Source organism: Chaetura pelagica, unplaced genomic scaffold (assembly GCF_000747805.2).
Source record: "Chaetura pelagica isolate M959 unplaced genomic scaffold, ChaPel_1.0 scaffold216, whole genome shotgun sequence".
In the NCBI taxonomy this organism is placed as follows: domain Eukaryota; kingdom Metazoa; phylum Chordata; class Aves; order Apodiformes; family Apodidae; genus Chaetura; species Chaetura pelagica.
In genome coordinates this window covers 474157-496273 of record NW_009953597.1, presented here as the reverse complement: position 1 = coordinate 496273, position 22117 = coordinate 474157, and the positions used below count along the sequence as shown (strand labels likewise).

General features: G+C 40.5%; 1 protein-coding gene across 1 annotated transcript in view; it reads right to left on the bottom strand.

The window, feature by feature from the left end:
* TRPM6 (transient receptor potential cation channel, subfamily M, member 6) overlaps nucleotides 1-22117 on the bottom strand; it is a 97233-nt gene that overhangs the window by 64973 nt on the left and 10143 nt on the right. The window contains exons 2-8 of the mRNA XM_009999797.1: nucleotides 13848-13927; nucleotides 12976-13014; nucleotides 4428-4608; nucleotides 3856-4069; nucleotides 1916-2040; nucleotides 1080-1251; nucleotides 27-201 (exon numbers count right to left, since the gene is read on the bottom strand). Coding sequence (XP_009998099.1) covers nucleotides 27-201; nucleotides 1080-1251; nucleotides 1916-2040; nucleotides 3856-4069; nucleotides 4428-4608; nucleotides 12976-13014; nucleotides 13848-13927 — 986 coding nt within the window. The remainder of the gene's footprint in view (nucleotides 1-26; nucleotides 202-1079; nucleotides 1252-1915; nucleotides 2041-3855; nucleotides 4070-4427; nucleotides 4609-12975; nucleotides 13015-13847; nucleotides 13928-22117) is intronic.

Sequence of the window (22117 nt, the reverse complement as noted above, 5' to 3'; positions counted from 1 at the left end):
AGGGAAAGCATTATGCCACTACTCACCCTGTATCACCCATGTGCTTGTGAGAAAAAGCCAGGATATCTGCAGCTCTGCCAGTGCCCTCATAGACCACGACGGGGACAGCTGGGCTGGCCCTCATATACTCCCACACCATTAGGATCACATTGGGGCCTCCTTCGACCACCAACCCAACTATGGGTACACCTTGGCCCATTCCTGTTTCAAAACACACTTAACCAGTTACAAACAGGTTGCAGTCACACAAAATATCGGAACAGCAGGTAAATAAGTATTCATGAAGGATTCTCATATAAGGTTCAATGGAAAGGAAAGAATGCCTTCATGATCTTTCACTTATCTTATACTTTTTAAGACTTCCACAGAACTTTTGCAACCAGATCAAAAAGACCATGAAAACCTCATGATAATATTGTAAGCAGCCCTAGCATTGGAAAGAAGAAACATCCTTCAGAACATTCTCTACCTTTACAATAGCTCTTACATACAAGGACATTGAAGACTTTTGAAATGCTGTCAATATCCATTTGTTTACCTACACATACAGAAAAGTAATCAGGCACTTCTTTACAGACTTTCTCAAGTTTCACAGCAGCAGGGTGGGTTGTTTTTTTTTTAACAATCAGAAATAAATTTCAAGTAAGATCCAATAGAAGTGAAAAACTAATAGTAAGAGAAGACATAAGAGGCTGAAGAAGGCAGGGGAAGAAAAATCCAAATTCCACTAATTGTGACAGTTTTTCCACCTGGCAAAATGCTGGAAATTATCTAGTGCTGATATGGAGACCATGCAAAACTGCAAAGTGAGCAATGCTCAATACACACTAAATAATCTGAGTTATTTAGATGTCTCTACAACTGAGAAACCAAGACGTGAGTTAGTCCAAACGCACAGTATTTTATAAAAATGCTGTCCTTTTAATTCTTCTGATATTCAGAGTTCAAGACACATGCAGTTAGTAACTTTCAACCTCAGTGAAATCTACAGCAACTGAAGATGTGCAGCAGGTAACAGTACCTTCAAGACTTTTAGGATAGTTTTTTTCTGTCATAAACCTGACCAGAGCAGTACTTACTTGTATGTATTTTTTGAAGTGATATGTACTTCTCCAAATTCCTCCTGAGCATCATTTCATTCCCATACTTGCCTACTGTCCCATCATCTGCCATTAGAAAATGAGAATGCATGCTGTTGAGGGTACTTAGTTTGCTGAGTGGATTACCAAGAGTCTGGTACAGGCAAACTACCTAAGAAAACAGAACAACAAAAAAAGGCCTTCAAATAAAGCAGCAACATATCACCAGTTATGCTGGCTTGTGTGCATTTCTGCATCATGTTGTAATCTTACAAAAAGTCCCAATCATGCTTTTTCCTGCTCTATTCAAAGACGGGTTTTTTTTTTATTCTTTACATCAACAAAACCACAATTAATACCACAGAAAGCATTTCTGATTAGGCTTGCAGGAATGTTTTCACCTTTCTTTTCAAGTGGTTTTGGAACTTCATGTAGATTGTGCCCTCACACTGGCACTCATATAAAGTTCTAGTTTATTAATAAAAAGAACACATACTAATAGCCTATCTGTGTATACCATTAACATGATAGCTCACCCTGAATCACATTAATACAGAAATACATCATTTGCAACTACAAGAGAATTACCTACTTAATTAAAAAATTAAAAAAGGAATGGCAATTTCTTGTAGGAAGATAAATATTTTTAAACTATTCATTTATGTACAAAAAGCAAAATACAGTGCCCCAACATGCCACAGGATCCTACTGGTGAGCAAAATCTAGAGAGAAAACATGCCAAATCTGAAATGAAGCAAGTAGAAAATAAAGTATGCAAGAAATCTATAACATCCCCTGAATATGAAGGTTTGTATTATGAAACATGTCCAACTCACATCTTTTCCAATTAGATCCATCTGGTTCTCAATGATTCCCCATGGAGGAATCCCAACAGCACAGATCTTTTTCAGGTGTGGTGAGGCACGGCCTTTCAGTGCATCTCCCACATGCCTGGACACTCCTAAACAGATAATTAAATCATCATTTTTCTTCTACATTTAGAGATCTGCTACATGATACCAATGAAAATGTTTCCCCTAATTTAATTTATTCTGTGGTTATAAACCATAAACCATCTCACCCCACCTGTATACTTTACATGCACTGAAGGAATTGCAAGGCTCAGATGTAATCTGAGCATCAACACTTCAAACTCAACACATATTTACAACTAACAATACTCATATATGCTACTAACAGTGCTCTCTACCTCCATAAACAAATTATTATTTACATAAATGCACAGAACACTTCTCCTCTAAGGTCATTGGATTGAATAACAGCTAAAGAAGCAAAACTCTTTCAGATCCATGGTTATTGACCCACACAGTTTTTGAGAGCAGCTTGCAAAGAGTTTCAGATACTTATAGGTTAGTTAATGGAATACCATAATTTAAAACTTTCAGAATTATAAAACACAAGTTAACTTCAGATTTGAAAACTGGTTCAAAAACACCAATTGCCGTTCTCACTATACAAATACTTTAATGAAACATATAAAATTGACTGAGAGTTCTGGTTATCTATTATCAGTGTTTCCTGTTACAAGCATAATACTCTGTTATTTAATGAGAAAAAAAAAAAGTAAAAATATTCAGAATGTCTGTTAACACAGCAGAGGCATGTGATGTCACTTCTTGAATTATGAATTGTTCCTCAAAAAAAAAAAAAAAAAAAAAAAAAAAGAAAGAAAGAAAGAAAGAAAGAAAAAAGCAAGCTTAATATTTTATTCCAATATCACAAATTAGAATCATAGAATCATAGAAACATTAAGGTTGGAAGGTGCCTTAAAGATCATCAAGTTCCAATCCCCCTGCCACAACCAGGGAACCCTACCATTAGACCAGGTTGCACAAAACCTCATCCAGCCTGGCCTTAAAAATCTCCAGGGAGGGGGCTTCTACAACCTCCCTGGGCAACCTATTCCAGTGCATTACTACTCTCATGGTGAGCAATTTTTTCTGATACTTAACCTAAATCTCCCCTTTCTCCGTTTAAAACCTTTACCCGTTGTCTTATCACTATCTCCTCTGATGGAAAGCCCCTCCCCAGCTTTCCTGTAGGCCCCTTTCAAGTACTGGAAGGAGCTATAATGTCTCCCCAGAGCCTTCTCTTCTCCAGGCTGAACAGGCCCAACTCTCTCAGCCTGTCTTCATAGCAGAGGTGCTCCAGGCCTTTGATCATCTTGGTGGCCGTGCTCTGGACCCACTCCAACAGTTCTGTATCTTTCCTGTGCTGAGCACACCAGAACTGTACCCAGTGCTCCAGGTGAGGTCTCACCAGAGCAGAGTACAGGGACAGAATCCCCTCCCTGGCCCTGCTGGCCACACTTCTTTTGATGCAGCCCAGGACACAACTGGCTCTCTGGGCTCCAGCAGACACTGATGGCTCATGTTGAGCTTCTCATCTACTACCACCCCCAACTTCTCCTCAGGACTGCTCTCAATCCATTCTTCCCCCAAGCCTGTATTTGTGCCTGGGGTTGTGCCAACCCAGGTGCAGGACCTTGCACTTGGCCTTGTTGAACTTCATGAGGTTGGCACTGGCCCACCTCTCCAGTCTGTCAAGGTCCCTCTGGATGGCATCCCTTCCCTCTAGGTTGTCAACTACTCCACACAGCTTGGTATCATCAGCAAACTTGCTGAGGATACACTCAATCCCACTAGATGTTAAACAACACTGTTACCTAACAATTTCATCATATTTGTGCTGAATGTGTATGTTCATATACAAAGAAAGAAACCAGTGGAAGACTGAAACAAATAAAAATAGTTACCACTGTTTATGCCTTCTGTAATTATCCATGCTCCTGTAGTCTCAGCAGCCTTCACCAATCCTTTGCTGAAAACCTGCTTGACCTTTGAGGGAAGCTTGAAATTTTGAATGCCTCCATGAACAGAGATCACTAGCTTGGGCAACTCCATCTGCCATTCTTTAACCATCAGCTGCAACAACTGATCCAAATTGCTATCATAAGAGAGTCTAATATACTGGAAAATACAATAGTGGGTAAAATAAACATTATTTACGTAATTCAAGAGAAGAAACTGCAACATCTCACACAATTCTCAGTATTAATATCTTAAAGATTTTGTGCAAGATTAGAAAATAGTGCTAACATGAATAGCACAAAAATACATCAGTGAGCAATACAAACAGCAAGACAGACTATGCTTAATCATGGTGAAGTTCAATGTAAAAGTATCATACACACACTGTAACCTGGCTTACTTTAAGATTCCTCTGCTCTGTTAAGACAAACAATCTGATATTCACCCAGAACCACTTCTTGTCCTTTATACATTGAAATTAAAGACATCAGACATATACAAGCCCAGCATCTATTACCTTGGCATGGTAAGTGTGGTCACCATCTTGAAAATTGATTGTACCAAATGCATCTGTTGGACTTGTCTTTGTGTGTTTTTGCACAGACCATTCTTCATCACATCTTTGTGGGGCAGCCTGATCAATGGGCCAGCTACAGTCTACTCCTGGGTGATCTCCAATCAGCCGTCCACAGCAACATCTCATATTAAAAATAAAGACATTATTTTCTATAACACACTTGCATACAACTCTAGGACCTTCAACAGAATAGCCCAAGTAGGTTTTCTGCAAAGAAGGATATTGTAGATTACTGACATGAAATATAATAAAAATTAACTCAGCTGAAAAAATGTCACCAATGGCAAAATAACACTAAGTTAAATCATAAATATGTTTTGTCAGATGCAAAATTTGTTTGCTACCTAATGATCACTGACAAAAACTTGTGGGTTGGGCTAGATGATGTTCAAAGGTCCCTTCCAACTGTGATTCTGTGTGATGCTGTAACAGTCTAAGAATCCCATATAGCTATTTTGACCCTAGCAATGCAGCTCAGATTTACTGGTCTTGTATGAGAGATTTCAGAGGAGTATCTTAGGACATGAAAATTTCACTGTGGTTATTATCACAGATTATTATCACAGGTTATTCTAGGTACTGAAGAAAGATCTAGGAGTTACTGTCATTAATCAGGAGGAGAGGAGCAACCCTCATGATAGAGAGAACTTCAGGGTGATCTTCATACTAACCCTTGGATGCCAGCAAACTGAAAACACAAAATAAACAACTGAAGTGAAATGTCCAAAGAAATTTAGTAGAAGCTCAGGTAGCATCTAAGGCTTGAAACTGGATGAATAACCCACATTCCAAATTAATTCAGTATTACTGTCATGCAGGCTTCAACAGGCTCCAGTCTCTTTTACAGGATTAACTTCAATGTAATTTATAGTGACATCTGACAGTCCGAATTTCCTTTAGACATTTTAGAAGTTAATATACTCTGGAGAATGGAGATAAATCCTTCACTTTTAGTCATTTAAGGTACCAACAGCCCAAACTCAGTGACTGCTTTGTGACTCAGATGTATTGCTTATGGATCTAGGGAGAGGTTAGACATAAACAACATCTGCAAAAATCTGAATAGGTACATTCAGAAAGAGAGTTTTCTGTGGACATGAGTGAGAACTAACTGCTGAAAAGGAAATAAATAAAAATAACAGACAAGAAAAAGCAAACCTCCAAAACACCTTAAGTACATTAAAGAAGCTAACTGCTTTAGGAAGGCACTTTTTGATAACCAGAAACCACACAAGCATGTTTGCACTTCAGTTTTTCAACACAGGAAAATTACATTTGACTGATTTAATTCCCTGCAAACACAGACTGGAGAAGGAAGCCTTCCACACTCCTGGGGAATTAGTAACTCAATTAAACGATCTTATTCAGTAGATAATTAAGAGCTGCAGAAGCCCTGCACTGCAGAAAAGACCTGAGCTCTGTTGTCACATGGACAATGATGATTAGCAAGAAAACAGAAAGTAATAAGGACTGCAGAAAATTACTAATTTTTTTGTCAAGCTAATTCAACATAGATTAGTTAACCTGGAACCTACACCTTTTCCTAGGTGAGTCAAATAATAGAAAATCACAGAAAGCCAGGGTCTCGCCAGAAAGAAGTCAGGTGTGTACTCCCAACAAAATTCTGGAGGGTTTTATTGACAAGTTAGTGTAACCAGAACTATTTTCTGATGTGGCTCACTGCATGACCCCACAACCATTTGCATCACAGTGGTGGCAGGAAGAAGAAAAAAATAAAAAATAAAGATTAGCAGAGGGGACACAGGAGCTGCTGAAACAAAATACTGATCTAGGGACCTAACACGGATGACCCCAAAAGCAAAACCCTTTGTATTTTTGCTTCCTCATAGACAAAACAAGACAAGCAGGTCAAGGCTCATGAGCTAAACAAAAAGCTGAAAGTTGGAGAACAAGCCAGTCACACTCAGTCACTTACAGATAAAGAATTAAATAATTGATTCAGAAGACTGTGAGGAACACAGATGGAAGATCATTGCTAACATTGTGTTGTCAAACAACATATGTACTCAGTATCCACACTCAGAGTCGCTATAGAGACATATCTGAACCAGAAGTGTTTCAGAGCTATGTAGCTGCAAAGCAGACAGTTCATGGGAAGCAGATTTTGGTAAAATTTGCTCACAAGAGGCACAAGACCAATTACTATATTTCTTTAAGACTTGCTCTGCACATTTTAAAGGACAGATCAGATGAAAACAGATCATTTTGATTTTATTACTGGTCTTGAAGAGACCATTTCTCTACAGCTGAGCTATTAAATTTTTTCTGCTCTCTTTTTAGGGAGACTCCAAGGTAAGAGACAGTAACTGTTGGAAAAAAAATGAGTTTCAGATGAAAGGTATGAAAATATATAGATAGCCTATTGTTCTTTGGTCCGGAAACAAACCTGTGATCATTGTACTGATCCTAGAACACTTTCACAATAACAAGACCGTTCATCCAGAAGTCATTCTTAAAGACAGAGAACTAATATCAGTCCCAACCAAATACTCTATTACTCACTTAGATACCATATTACACCATCAGACTCAGAAAATAGCAGTTCTTGGAAGGACAGCACTGAAAAGCAATCAAATTCATCATCAATGGATTACATTTTCTAAAATCTTTATTAATTTCAGCCCATCATCAAAATAGGAGCACAGAATTGCTCTCTAACATTACTGTTCCACACAGGGTCACATCAGCAGCCCTCTTAGAACAACAAGAGCCAGAGCAACCTGCCTTTTCAAAGCTAAGAACCAATAGAAAGGAGCTAACAATCTGACAAGACAAATCAGTGCAGTAACTTTGAAAGTGACAGGACAAATGAACACTGGACTATTTTAGTAATTAACATCATTTCCACTACATACTTAACACTTACATGTAAATGCACCCAGAAGTAAGCTGCACTCAGAACAGCTCAATGTGCTGAGCAGGCAGTGGAGGAACTGCACACAGAGCTAAGCAACAGGTGTGCAGGGTACATGCAACTGCGTTTACCTCAGAGATTACAAGAGTTAGGCACTCAAAAGGACTGGTATTTCCCAAATTGCTCATGCGCTGCTCCAAGTTGGCATCCTTGCTCACCCTAGCCATCTCACAGAAAGGGACAAGGTGCTAAGGACTCATGAGGTACCTGGGATGTCAAAAGCCAAGACTAGGGGTTCTCAGGAAGGTTGAGAAAACCAAAGGAGAATATTACACACAGCTGCTTGGGTTTTTTTTCTGTAAAGCTTTGTGCTGTGTGCTTAGTGACAGGGCTCAGGGAGGATAGGAGCTACCAGCCAGGAATGATGGTTGAGTCAGGATCACACAGGAGTTATCAACTCAAACATGTCCCTGGGACTCACTGGGCTGAACCCTAGGGTGCTGAGGGAGGTGGCTGGTGGCCTTGTGCAGCTGGTCTCCATCAGCTCTCAAAGGCTGTGGAGATCAGGGAGGACCCAAAAAAACGGTGAAAAGCATATGAGACTTCTGCCTTCAAAAAAGGTCAAGAGCCACCCTCAGGAACTGCAGGCTGGCCAGCCTCCCATCAGTCTCAAGTAAAATCAAGGAGAAAGACCTCCTGGAGCCAGTATCTGGACACAGCAGGGAGACAACAGTGACAGGAAGCTGTTGGCAAGGATTTGCCAAGGGTAGCTCATGCCTGACCCACCTGTCGTCTGTGACAAAATCATGGGGATGAAAGGAGAGCAGCAGATGCCACCCATGCTTGCTATAGCCAGGCTTTTGGCACTGCCTCTCCCTGTATTATTGTACCTGAGCTGGGACATTAAAATCTGGGCAGGAGGACACATTGGTGGGTGAGGACCTGGTCGGCTGGTGGGCTCACAGGTTAGTAGCTATGGGTCAGATGCTGTCTGGAGGCTAGTATCCAGCAGGGTCCTGTGGGGGTTGTGAAGGGCCTTTCCTGTTCAGCATCTCAACCAGGGACCTGGAGGAGCAGATGGAGGTGACATGCAGCCCTGGAGCAGGGGCAGTTCTGGGGCATGGTCTTGGGTGCTGGTGGGCACCAAGCTGAGCTGGGGCTTCCTACTTGCCTGGGCAGCAAAGCGTGGCAGTGGTGCCTGGGGTGGTGTGAGCAGGACATGGTGTGAGAGCCAGAAGAGGGAAAGGACTGTCCCCTCTGCTTGGTGCTTGTCAGACCCTGTCTGGATACTGGTGCTAGTTTGGGTCCCCAGCACAGGAACAACACTGACAAAGCGGTTGGAGGTGAGAGGAGACCACCAAGATAGTGGGGCTGGAGCCATTGCCCTGAAAGGAGAGACTGCAGGACCAGAGCTGGCTCATCTGGGAGGGGTGTGTCTTTAGGGGAACCAATAGCATCCCTGGCACTGATGGAGATGGAGAAGATGCAGTTCATAGTGGTGGGAGGGTGAGAGGCAGCAACACAAGGCTCAGGCTGGGGATAAGGAAAAGCCTTCTTGCTGGGGGAACAGCTCAGCAGTGGAGCTGGGGCCTGGGAAGGGTGCCTGTCTTCATCTCTGGGCATTCCACACTCTGACTGGGTGAAGCCCTGAGCAGCCTGGTCTGACCCTGCTGCTGAGCCTGCTCTGGAAACGTCCCCAGGTCCCTGCCAGGCTGAGCTGCTCTGTAATTCTGTGAATGCATCATATGCCTTGACTGGAAGTATCTTTGCAATGACTTTACCTTCTTTACCTCAAAGCTTCACTAAGCTACTAGGGAAGGAGGAAGCAATATCAGTAACACAAAAGCAGACTCCTGGAAAAGTCATATTTGGAGCATCAAGGGGTAACATGGAGGGTTAACACTGAAGTAAAAGTAACTGCAGTAGCCAAATTACAAAATCCAGTGCCATAGCAGGCAGCACTTTAGAGAATGTGTCAAAAAAAATATGCCTTAAAGGTCAGATAGAAAAATAATTTTTGAGAACATCTCAGATTAAAAAAAATAATTTGTGAGAACATCTCAAGCCAAAGGGAAGGGATGCCATCCAGAGGGACCTTGACAGGCTGGAGAGGTGGGCCAATGCCAACCTCATGAAGTTCAACAAGGCCAAGTGCAAGGTCCTGAACCTGGGTCAGCACAACCCTAGGCACAAATACAGGCTGGGGGGAGAATGGATTGAGAGCAATCCTGAGGAGAAGGGCTTGAGGGTGGTAGTACATGAAAGCTTGACATGACCTGCAGGTCAAGTGAGGTTCTCCTCCTCCTCTACTCTGTTCTCATGAGATGACACCTGGAGTACTGTGTCCAGTTCTGGGCTTCCCAGTTCAAGAGGGACAGGGATATATTGCAAAGAGTCCAACAGAGGGCTACGAGGATGATTAAGAGACTGGAACATCTGTCATACAAGGAAAGGCTAAGAGACCTGATGCTGTTTAGCCTTAAAAAGAGAAGACTAAGAGGAGACCTTATTTATGTCTTTAAATACCTGAAAAGTAGATATCAGGAATGGGCCTGTCTCTTTTCAATGGTGCCCTGTGATAGGATGAGGGGAAACAGCACCAAGTAACTACACAGGAAGTTCCACGTCAAAATGAGAGAAAACTTCTTTACTGTGAGGGTTACAGAGCACTGGAACAGGCTGCCCAGGGAGGTTGTGGAGTCTTCTTCTCTGGAGACTTTCAAGACCTGTCTGGACATGTTCCTGTGGGATCTGCTCTAGATCTTCCTACTGCAGCAAGAGGGTTGGACTTGATGATCTTCAGAGGTCCCTTTCAACCCCTATGATTCTAGGAGCCACTAGTGTGCTCTTGCAGCCCAGAAGGCCAGTTGTGTCCTGGGCTGCATCAAAGGAAGTGTGGCCAGCAGGGCGAGAGGTGATTCTCTGATCTAGAGAGGCCACACCTGGAATACTGTGTCTGGAGCCCTCAGAACAGGGAAGATATGGAGCTGTTGGAGAAGGTCCAGAGAAGGGCCACCAAGATGATCAAAGAGCTGGAGCACCTGTGCTATGAAGACAGGCTGAGAGAGTTGGGGCTGTTCAGTCTGGAGAAGAGAAGACTCCAGGGAGACCTTATAGCAACCTTCCAGTACCTGAAGGGCCTACAGGAAAGCTGGGGAGGGACTTTTCACCAGAGAAGATAGTGATAGGACAAGGGGTAATGTTTTTAAACTGAAAGAGAGGAGATTTAAGTTAAGTATCAGGAAAAAATTCCTCACCATGAGTAACGCGCTGGGATAGGTTGCCCAAGGAGGCTGTAGAAACCCCCTCCCTGGAGGTGTTCAAGGCCAGGTTGGATGAGGCTCGTGCAGCCTGGTCTAGTGTGAGGTGTTCCTGCTCATAGAAGGGAGGTGAGAACTAGATGATCTTTAAGGTCCCTTCCAACCTTAACCATTCTATGATTCTATGATTCTAGGTGTAAGGATGCAAAAGTTCCAAACCACATTCCTTAGTATTCATGCAGTGAGATCTGTCTAGGGGTTTTCTGGGACATGTTTGTGAGCACTACAATGAAGATTAGATAAAGGCCATTTCAACACACCAGGGAAGCATGCACTAAGGTGCCAATAAGTTACTCAAATTTGATTAGCAACTACTAAATGGAGTAATTCTACTTACTATTAGTTAATAGTTGCATAACCCACTCATAAACTTTGCAAGCCTTGGAAGCTTTCCACAAGTAAGAAATCATTAATAGATTTCATTTGCCTACAGTATTAGATCAAATTACAGTAGGCACCAAGTGCATTCACATCACTATTGGATTGTTGTGGAAAATTACAGATCTCAAGAGGCCCAAGCCCTGTTTCATTGCTGATCTAATAAATACCATATAACCAGTTATAACACTAATGTGAAAATTATTTATCCTTGTTAGAAACAGAAAAATGCTCCAAGAACAAAGCTCTGTGTACACCTTAAGGTATACAAGGAGACAAGAACATTTAGCATTTGGAAAAACGTACTTGCAAGATAATGACCGACTGAAATTACCATCAGACACCAACATGCATTCTGCATTTATAGACAGATCAACTAATAGGATTCACATGGATTTAAACAGCATAAAAATGTTCAATGAAATAGGAAAGAAAAAAAAATACAAGATTAAAAACCCACAAAGATAAGGGATGTTTTAACAGAGAAAGGTGAAAGACAAAAACAAACTAGGGTGCACATTTCCAGTTTCCCCTCCTCTGTTTCCCACTGTAGTATTCAGGCAGCTAAACTGTGTTTGATTACAAGATTGATTTGGCAGAAAACAAATCTTGGTTTGGTTTTACACCTCTCTCAGGTTAATTTTCACAACAATGAGCTTCCCAAACCAAATCACAACATAGTCACTCTGCAGGAGGGAGAAGGAGGAGGACTGCAGAACTGCTATAATCTTGATTTATAAACGATTAAACCACTTTATTTTGAAGCACAACTTTAGCTTAGATACCCACCGTTGTATCTTCAGGTTAGCAGGAAGCATTAAAATCCTCCCTGCATTTCCGCTTCCAGAATATCTGCAAGTATCTTTGAATGTCTGTTCTTCTGCTCTAAAGCAAAATGAACATACGACCATTTTCTCAGAGGGCGTTGTCTCTTTCTGAACAGATGCTCCACAAATAATTTACCCTACTTACAAGGCCAACACTATTCAGCATATTGGTCTTCTACTGTGATCTGATTCAAAGGAGTAACTTAACTGCTTTTTGGAAAACGTGACTCTTTTTTTACATAAATCTTAGAAGCAAAATGAAATGTGAAACATAATGAAAAAGTCAACAATTATGTTCATGTAGGTGACAGGACTAGTTAACACCAGCTTTCTAGTTGTTAGTTATCAAAAACTCATGGTTCTCTGTTGCTTCAGCCTTCAAAGGCCTTTAACACAAAACAAATATCAAGGAAAGTTAAAATGTTTGTTCCAACAACTGATAATTTGCTATTACCAACATACAGTATCAAAACTTGTTTGGGAACACCAGCGGAACAACAGATGTTGGATTAAAAACAACTAATTAAAACAAACCACAAAATACTAGCTGTGCAAAAAACACCCACACACGAGTTAAAAGCACCACAGTGATAAAATTTTTGCTGCTTGCTTTTCCAAAAGCAGGGACTCAGAATGCCCACTACAGAGAAGATGAAAAAAAACCCTTCAGAAAAACTTTCATCAACGATGTTTCTATTACCCTCTTTCTTCTGCCTTTGTTTTGTTCTTCCTCTTTCCATAAATCTTACTGTTCTCCATTGATTTCATCTCATTCTCCTTCATGTCAGCCAAGACGCAGCTGGAATTGTTGCCCACTTAAAGGCCCAATTTCTGCCTTTAAGATTAAGACAAACTCATCCACACAAAATATTTGAATAAAGTTTTCTATTGCAAATAAATTAAAGGTTGTCACACAATTTACTTTACCCAGATTTATCCTAAACATTCTCCAGTGTACCCCCAGAAATGCTGCTCCAACAAGATATGAGGAAGGTTATTCTTGTTTCATTAGTTTATTTGACTAGGAACATCCATCACTAACTTTAGGTCATTATGAAATTCATAGATATATATTTATGTCCTCCTACCTGATTAAATTCTGGCACACCTGGCATCCTGCAGGACACCTGTGATAAAAGATGGACAATTAATATATGTTTGCATGAAAGAAAATATAAGTAATGTTATTCATAAAATACTTACTAATCTGTGACAAAATTCTCATCAACAGTATTAAAGGCTGTGTTATTTTACGCTCACCCCTGCAAGATGTACCGGGTAACTTCAGTGATTTGTCTGGCATTTTGCATCTCAGGCTGTATATCAAATGTGCATTTCAAAGATCAGTTATCAAACCTACCTGTTATACAGTATCTATGCATTCAAAACAATATGATCAAAATTACAAGATTGCATCCTCAGAATCTGATCTCATTGGATTTATTTAGGCAACACCACCCAATAGATACACAATCTGAAATACCAAATTCTGTTTGCTTTCCTAAACATGGGTGGAGGATTTGATCTTTTTCTTACTTTTCTCACAGTCTATGCCAGACTGAATAGAAACTTGTGTCTCAGAAGACTGCAATCAGCAAAAGGCACTGTTCTGATAAAGGGGGAAAATGATGGTAACAGCATTAAGATTTTCTGTGCAGCAGTAACTCCATGTAACTCCATCTCTCAGTTGGATGGATAAAATTATTTTGGTTATTGGATTGAGAGCAACATATTTAAGAAGAATAGGAAAGTCAATTGTTGCCAATCTCTAACTCAAACTAACAGCCTTATTTAAAACAAACTGGTGACAGGATCTGTGAAAACCCATCAACACCAGCAATCGCCTACTGAGGCATTGCAAAGCTGTGAAGAACTTAATCCAAGCTACACACAAAGCCCATAAAAATTATTATGATTCTTCCTAAATGTAACAGAAAGAAAATTAAATGAATTGGTTTACCTGTGAGGATCTTTTGAACTAGGGATGATGTATGCACATTCTCTCTTACTGAAGACCTCTTCAATCCAAGATTTGGGGGACTGAAAAGACATTGCGAACATAAATGTATTCTCAAACTTAGGTGCACAAAGCCAAAAATTGCACCATAACATCTGCATGATTGTATATGCATAATGCATAATGATTCCCATCACAATGTTAGATGAAACCAAACACTATAAGCTGAAGCTACAGCTCTGAACAGGCCTAGCCCTTCACCCCCAAACTTTACACAGTTCCACAAAAAGATTAGTATTAAAATGTATTTCCACCCCTCTCTAAAAATCATGAAAATTATTGAGAGGATCTTTCAAACACATGTCAAATAGCCAGAGTGGAAAGGATGAATCAGAACTACTTAAAAGATTGCACTTCTTCTCTGCCAGAAAGCTAGCAAATGCTGATCTTGCTAAAGCTGTATCAAAAAGCCAAGATTTATTTTTTTTTTAACTGAAAGAGATGGTTTATTCTTTCTTTTATTATTCTTAACAGAGTTAAGAATAGATTCATCCTGGTTATATATCTGCTGAACTAGGACCACAGTGAAATGCAAAAGCAAGGACCAAATAATAGACCTAGAACTTAGTGTGTATGTCAGCCAAGTTTTTCCCACTGGCCTCCAGGAACACTGTGAAAACTGTCTCAGTGAAGCCTGTTGCAGTTGAAAAAGCTAAATAGTCAGTGTTGTCCACAGATTTTTTTTCAGATACTCTCACTAGGAGTCTTTGAACTTATTTTCAGGTCTACCAGGATCAAATCCATGGAAAAGAATGATAGTTTCTGGACACTGAACTTTGAAATCTCAGGGATGGAATCTAGTACAACCTCAAAGCAAAGAATTTTTTCTTGTTGTCAAAGAAATTTTTCATGTCTTCGATGAAACAAGATGAACAGATATTTTATCATAAAGTACCAGCCATTTAAACACTAATACTAGGCACTATTATCTCATTGTTCCTCATGTTCATCTTACTCTCAATCTGTTTTTGATCGTATACATGGAGAGCAAACTCCCTAGGACAGGGCACAGTAGGGTCCTAGTAATCCAATAATAAATATTGACTCCTTCTTCAGTCCTCATGTTTAAACACAATTGTTCTCCTGCAAAATGCATGCCCTGTAAAAATGGTTAAGGTAAGTATTTGTCTCAACACTTGTTTTGTACAACAACTTAGAAAACAATTAAATTAATGAGAATGCCAGTAATTCAACTTCTTAAGAGTACTGCTGCAGGCATTTTTTTGAATGGAGTTCAGCAATAATACTTACAAAAGAAAATACCTCTCTTTTATCTCCTGAATGTAGTTTTGATCCTTAATAAAGCAGGCCTGTTTGAGGTGGTTTTTTTTTACTTCAGCTTCACATTGCTAAATACCACCACATAATCTCCCAGCCAGTCATGCAGTTATGGAGGGTCACAAGCTCCCTGAGTGAACTATCATCTTGCCTGTAGATGGGGACCCAGCTTCCACCAAGACAAATGGGAGTTCTACCTTTGATTTTAAAGCACTCTGAAACAGGTTCCCACTGACAAAGATGAAAGATATAATTAAAAAGCAGTTTGCTGGTATTGGTGTGCTTGCATATTATTCTTGGAGCAACTAATTTAATTGTGTCTGGTTGAGCTTCAAATGAAGGAGTAACAGCGTGGAAGATCCTCCAGGCTGGACAGAGCACAGACATGCAAGAAAACTAATTATGTTAGAAAGAGTCCTACTGAAGACAAGGTGCTAAAATGAAATCCAGAGAAAAACCTTGGAAACAGTAAAGCATATTTCACCACCTGAGGGGAGGCACACACTACTCTCAAAAACCTTTCAGTAGTACTCTTGTTAGCAACCAATATTGCTTCATGCTCCCTAAGCCACTTCATTCTAGTTGTTAGAGTTACAAAGCAAAACAGTGTAATGTTGCTAACATTACAATATCCTGGGACACTGATTTTTCTGAAATTCATTACTCTTCTCATAATCGGTTTTCAATCAGAACTAGGGAGCAAAAATTATTTTTATGTCATGGAATGCTCTTGATAAGAATGAACTTTACTAAATTTTTCATTAAGAGGAATGGGTGTGACAGAACAGCTAAGAGGATGACAAGCTTTACAGCATTTGCTGAGGTAAAAGAACATCCAGCTGCTGTCACTTTAATTTAGTAAGAGCGCAAGTATTTCAAATTAATTTTGAGCAAATTCTTGGCATCACACAGTCTCAGGTAGCTTCCCTTAAGCTACATTACCTGCAGCATGACTTATCCTGGAAATCAAGTGCTATCTGGGTATCTGTACAGGTGTGAAGGTCAGCACTGGAGATACGCAGCCCAGTGTAACAAGGACACATTGATTCAGCCTAGGCACCAACAGCAAAAATTGCCAGCTAAGCAAGACACTGGCACTCAGCTAATCCATATATGAATTCCCTTGAAAAGGGGTGTCAAAGAAGCTTTTTATCTCTAAAGTTTAGTAACCCTCATCATGAAATTACACATAAAGACAAAACAAAAATCAGTAATTGTAAAGGGGGACAGGACATTCAGTACAAAACAGCTGTTTGGTGTGGTTACCTCAAACCAAAATATAGCTAAATTTACAGTCCTCAGGGATGGCAGTACACCATGTGATTGAAGTTACAATATGGGAGATTAAAAATTTCTTCTCTACTATCAGCTTTCTGAACATCTAAACTGTCTCCTGAATGTTGTGGTTTGAGCCCAACACAACAAAGAGCCCCATGGCTGCTCACACACACACACTCCAGGATGAGGAGGACAAAGCTCATGGATTAGAGTCACAGGCTGGTGGTTCCTGCTGCTACCTCCTCCTCAGGAAGAAGGATTCCTTACTGTCCTTCCCTGCTTCTCCATGGGATTCCTCCCATGGGAGAGAGTCCTCCACGAACCTCTCCTTCATGAGTCCTTCCCACGAGGTCCAGAGCTGCTCCAGCCTGGGCTTCCCACAGAGTCACGGGCTGCTTTGGGAACAAACTCCCCTGGCACCGGGGTCTTCCAAAGCTGCGCAATCAGAGTCCACTGGCAGCAAATCCTCTAGCCACAAAATCCAAGTTTACTGGCCAAGTTCACCCCTCCTGGCAACCCTAGGGAACATTCTACCATGTTCCTCCATGAGCACAGGGCGAGAGCTGCCATCTCGCCATGGGCTGCAGGGAAACTTCTGCTTGGACACCTTCTTCTCCTTCTTTCTCACCAACCACCAGCACTGCTCTGCTTCTCCTTCCCCAGCACAGCTGCTCTTTTTCTTTAAGTGCTCTCTCTGCTCAGATCTTAGGTCAGTTCTTTCGCATGTTAATCGCAGAGGAGCATCTATTGTCCCTCTAATGGCTCCTTGGCTGGTTTTGGAGCAGAAGGAGCTTCTCAGTTTCTTACAGAGCCACTTCTGGACCCTTCCCCAGCTACTAAAAAATCCACCAAACCAAGCCAGAACACTGAAAAACACACCTGATTTTAAAACTCTTTTTTCAGATTTTGTAGGGTGGTTGGGGGTTAACACAAAAAATATCACTGCTTAAAATTATGTATTTTTTGTATATTCTTTTCTAATTTGGCCCAATACCAACTGTATTTTTCTGTAACTGAGGAAGTAAGGGCAGCTACCAACACATGCCTCAACTGATCAGGCAACTCTAGTCACCACAGGCTGAGCTCAAGGTAAAATAGATTAAAGCAAATGGAAAAAAGCCCTACAGCTTCAGATCACATACCATGACTCTAATATTGCTACTGTAGAGCTCACTGACAAAATTTCCATTTGTTTCAGAGGAAGGAGATCACTATGAAATGTATTTGACCTTTCAATCCTGAAGCACCAAGGATGTACCTCACCTAGTTGCACAGACACTCCTCTAGCACAACATTCATTTCAGTTAACTCTACTTCAGGATTCTCAGTAAAAAGGACTGAAAACAACATTTCAAAGGGCATCTGATACAATACTGGGAGTTTTCACTTTGCCCTGCAAGGAAAAAAAGTATCTTCCCATACAGATATTTCATTATTTATTTTTGCTTATTTACATAAAGAGTTTGCTGGTATGTTGCTCATTCGTCTCCTTGCTTCCTGTAATTTTTACATTTTAAAAGTGGTACTTAACATATAATATGTGTATGACTCTGATGCAGCCTCTAACATTAACATTTATTTTCATCTCAAGTGATAAACGTGTGAAAATAGAAAAAAATATAATTTACAAAGTCCACTTCATAACTTCCTTATGAAGTTCCTGAATAGATAGTACCAATTAAAAATTTATATAATGAAATTCCAATCAAGCATGGGAAAAAGTACAATACAAGACTGTATCACTGTATTTCATCTTGTGAAGCACAATTTTGAGACTGAAACATTGTAAGAGAGTACATATTTACTGTTGTTCTTAATTTTATATAAGGCAAAATCTTTGCGTGACATGCAAAATCTACAACAAAACAATAACATTCATTTCTTAATCTGAGGCTTTACTTAGGTTTCTAAGCTAATTGTATAATCAGGAAAAGGGTCTTAAACCATCACACTTTTTTTACAGTCATCCATGACATAAAGGCTGGACAAGTAAAAATAAAGGAGGAGACTTCTGAACTGATATTTGCTCTTTGTTCTTAACTTTGTAAAAGACCACTACAATGTGTATATCTCCTTTCATAAAACTCTGGCTAATTTTTCAAATCTGTTGTCATTTAGTTAAACTGCAACAATAAATTAAAATTCTTCCTGTCACCGCAGTATGGTACATGCACCTCACCAAGTGTCAAACCATATCCTTTCTGCCACCAAACCTGAGACAAAAACACACCTACATGTTCTTCTGAATAGCAAATTTATGTTCTGAGATACAGAAGACCTGAAGCTAAGTTTATATTGCAATTTTTCTTCTAGAAAGTCCTGAGACTTTTGTTTGGGAGTTATGCCTTCTCATTTCTTGCCAGTCTGAGGATTAGGATTGCTGCTTATACTTCCCTGACACAGAAGAGGCTTTGGAGATTTTATACTGATTTAGTCAATTGAGTGGCAAGAGTTTGGCTCTGAAATTTAAGGCACATGAGTAGTTTTTAGAAAATTGCTTTTAATCACTTCTCCAATATATTTAATGTCTGAGATCCTTGCATAATATGGTATTAAAGGGACACTGTCAGGTCAAATTTGGTTAAACACAAGTAATGTTAAAAAATGAAGGTTTCCAGAATTAAAGAAAGAGATTTGAGGTTAACATTTAGAGAAACACCTGTATGACTCTTTTCTTTGAAATCATTGCTGGCTGGGAGTGAGAGCAGGAAAAACTTAAAAACTCAGCCTGGCACAGAAGTAATCTGTCCTCAAAAATCCAGAGGTGCCACCAGCAAGGCAAGTGACCATGCAGCCATCCCTGAGCATGTCTGCAGCACTTTGCTCACTGGTCTCAGAGGACAGTGTGATGCAGCCCTGCAATCACCTGCTGTAGTGGTGTCCCCACTGACTTCACCACCCACCCCTCCAGTGCAAATGGGTGAATGCTTCAATTTCTGCTGCTGCTTTCTACTGACCCAGCCCGCTCCACCCCCTCATAAAGGACTTGCCAGAGTCAAAGCCTTCAGATGCACTGCACCAATTAAACACTGATAAGTAGAGGCTAATGTGCATTTGTCCTGCTCTGGAATTAGCTTTACTGAACCATGATCTGTGAGAAACATTCAGGCCCTTCAAGACCAGACAATAAGCACTGTTCTTTGGTTGAGTACCAAACTCAGAAAAACTAGGTTAGACTAGACTATATTAAACAACAAATTTTTAGTATCATTAGCTGCACTTATGTCCCCTCTGGTGTGAAGGGTGCAGATAACACACATTTTCTAATGGAAAAGCATGCTGCTGTGGACATTGTACAACTCCTTGCAAAAGGAAATTAAAAGGTACACATCTCTCTGTCAGAATAATTTCATCTATTATCAAAATATAACCATTTCTTGGACAAAACAGCAGCAACTGCCTGTCCTGGTTTGAGCCAGGATGAAGCCAATTTTTCTTTTTACTGATTTTTTTTTCCTTCAGTGAGCTTTCTTGTAGCTAGCAACAGCATGTTCTGCTAGGCTGATAAGACAGTGGAATGTTTTTCTAACTACTGAGGCTTCAAGGCCACACCTGCACTCTGCCGGCTCAGACACTATGGGGAGATCTGTGACCCCCCCGTAGGAGGCTCAGTTAGACAGACAGCAAAATTGGCCAAAGATATTCCATTCCATATATCTACGTAAGCTCAAAGGAAGGTCAGAGATCACAGAAGACAACTTCCTTCCTTCTTCTTCTCCCCTTCTCTTCCGTCCACGGCCGGCGTCCAGGGAGGACTCTGTTCATCCATCACCGTCGATCCTCAGGCTTGATCTCTCGTGACCCCCATAACTCTCTGCTTTCTCCAGCAGCAGCTCCGGGATTCCTCGGGACTCTTCCCAGTTCAGGGAAGTGCTGTGGGAGTTGCTGGGGTGGGGGGAGGCGAGAGGCTTTTTGCCTACACCTGAATATATCTGTATATAATTGTATATATTTTCTTGTATCATTCATTAGTGTTTTAATTAAAGCTGTGTAGTTTAGTTTTCAATCCAGCCAAGTCTCTCTCTTTTTCTCTCTCTCCTTCCCTACCTGGGTTGGGGGGAGGGGGGATCGAGAGCATTGTTTTCGGACCTAAGTCAAACTGTGACACTGCCTTTAATGGTGCATTGGAGATCCAGACAGGAACAGTTAATCAGAAACTGTATAATGGCTAGCCAGTTTAAGTAACAGGCTAGTTTTCTTAAGCAAAGTACAGTCATGCTAGAGACTAGCCAGAACAATGAAACTGCAACAAATTTGTACTGATGGCAGAGAGCAATAATTCCTATCTTGTGCCCTAGCCAAAACACTATTTCAACAGCCTAAAAAGGGCTGCCAAGTTCCATACATCAGCTCTGCACACACTGAAGAAAGAACCTACTTCTCAAGAATTCATTTTTTTTCCTAAAGATCTTAACTAATATTTTTGCATTGCTGAGCTAGTTTGGGGAGACTCTCTGCAAAAAAAAAAAAAAAAAAAAAAAAGTATATTTACACATCATGCAACTCTTCTTCCAGTTAAGTAATTATTTATTACCCTCAAAATGGTTAGATGAAAGCAAATTCTCAGGAAATAGGAGCAGATTTATCCTGGTTCAGTCCTGCTTCAGGACTTCAGTATACTTAGACAGTACCTGTAAAGAACCCTCACTGCTGATGGCAAGAATAAGAAGTACTCAAAAGCCCCAAAACTGATTTTCAGTGCCTGGAAAGGAGAGGGACACCATTTTTAGATGAAAGCATACCTGTGAAAAGTCAGCATGATGCAGTGTGAGATCAAACCTTATTCTAATACAAAGTAAGGGGAGGGAAAGAACTTCCCTTTTTCACAGTCCAAGAATCCAGCCTCTCTATTCAGCACAGTGCCCTAAAATATCTTAAACGCTTTTAAAAATTAACTACACATAGAGCAAGTCGCTTGCAAGAACATGAGATACCTGAAATGCAGCCAGAGTTCTTGTAAGCTAACACTCAAGACTATTTCACAAGAACTCAGCCTACAAGGGCACTGGTATCTCTTGAACTCTTACCCCTGGGAAACTCTTCATGAGCTATAAAAGCTAGAGTGGATTTGCAGGTATCATCATTTTATGTATAATAATTCTTAAGTGAAAAATAGGACTTCAGCAATATTTCTGCATCTGAGGGCAGCTGGTAAATTACTTCCAGCTTTAAAGAGATTTCCAACATAACAGGCTGTCTTGCATAAGCTTTTCAGGGCAGGAACATTCTGGTCCAACATCCATTACACGCGTGCTTAGGGTATGAAGTAATTTAACAACTGATTGTAACAAAGAACACCTCTTTGGAACCACATAAGCTAGAAGTGCACTGTAAAACTCCATGGTCATGTGCTATAAAATATAAACTTAATGTGAGGTTTTCAACAAACTGACAGGTCTTCTAGAATTTTGTTGTGTTCAGGCTACACTGCCAGTGGACAACAGTCTGTTTTTTAACACAGACGTGCTGTGGTTCCACCTGCCTCCATCACTACACTACATCAGTGTAAGTTACTAACTGGCATCTTTTGCTCTTCCAGTCTTTCTTACCTGCTCCTTTACCCAGGTGTTCAGGACTTTGTGCATCTGTGAAAATAGTGTATTACAAGTAATTGAATATGCCAGAAAATGTCATCACTACATTTCAGAAAGACTGCG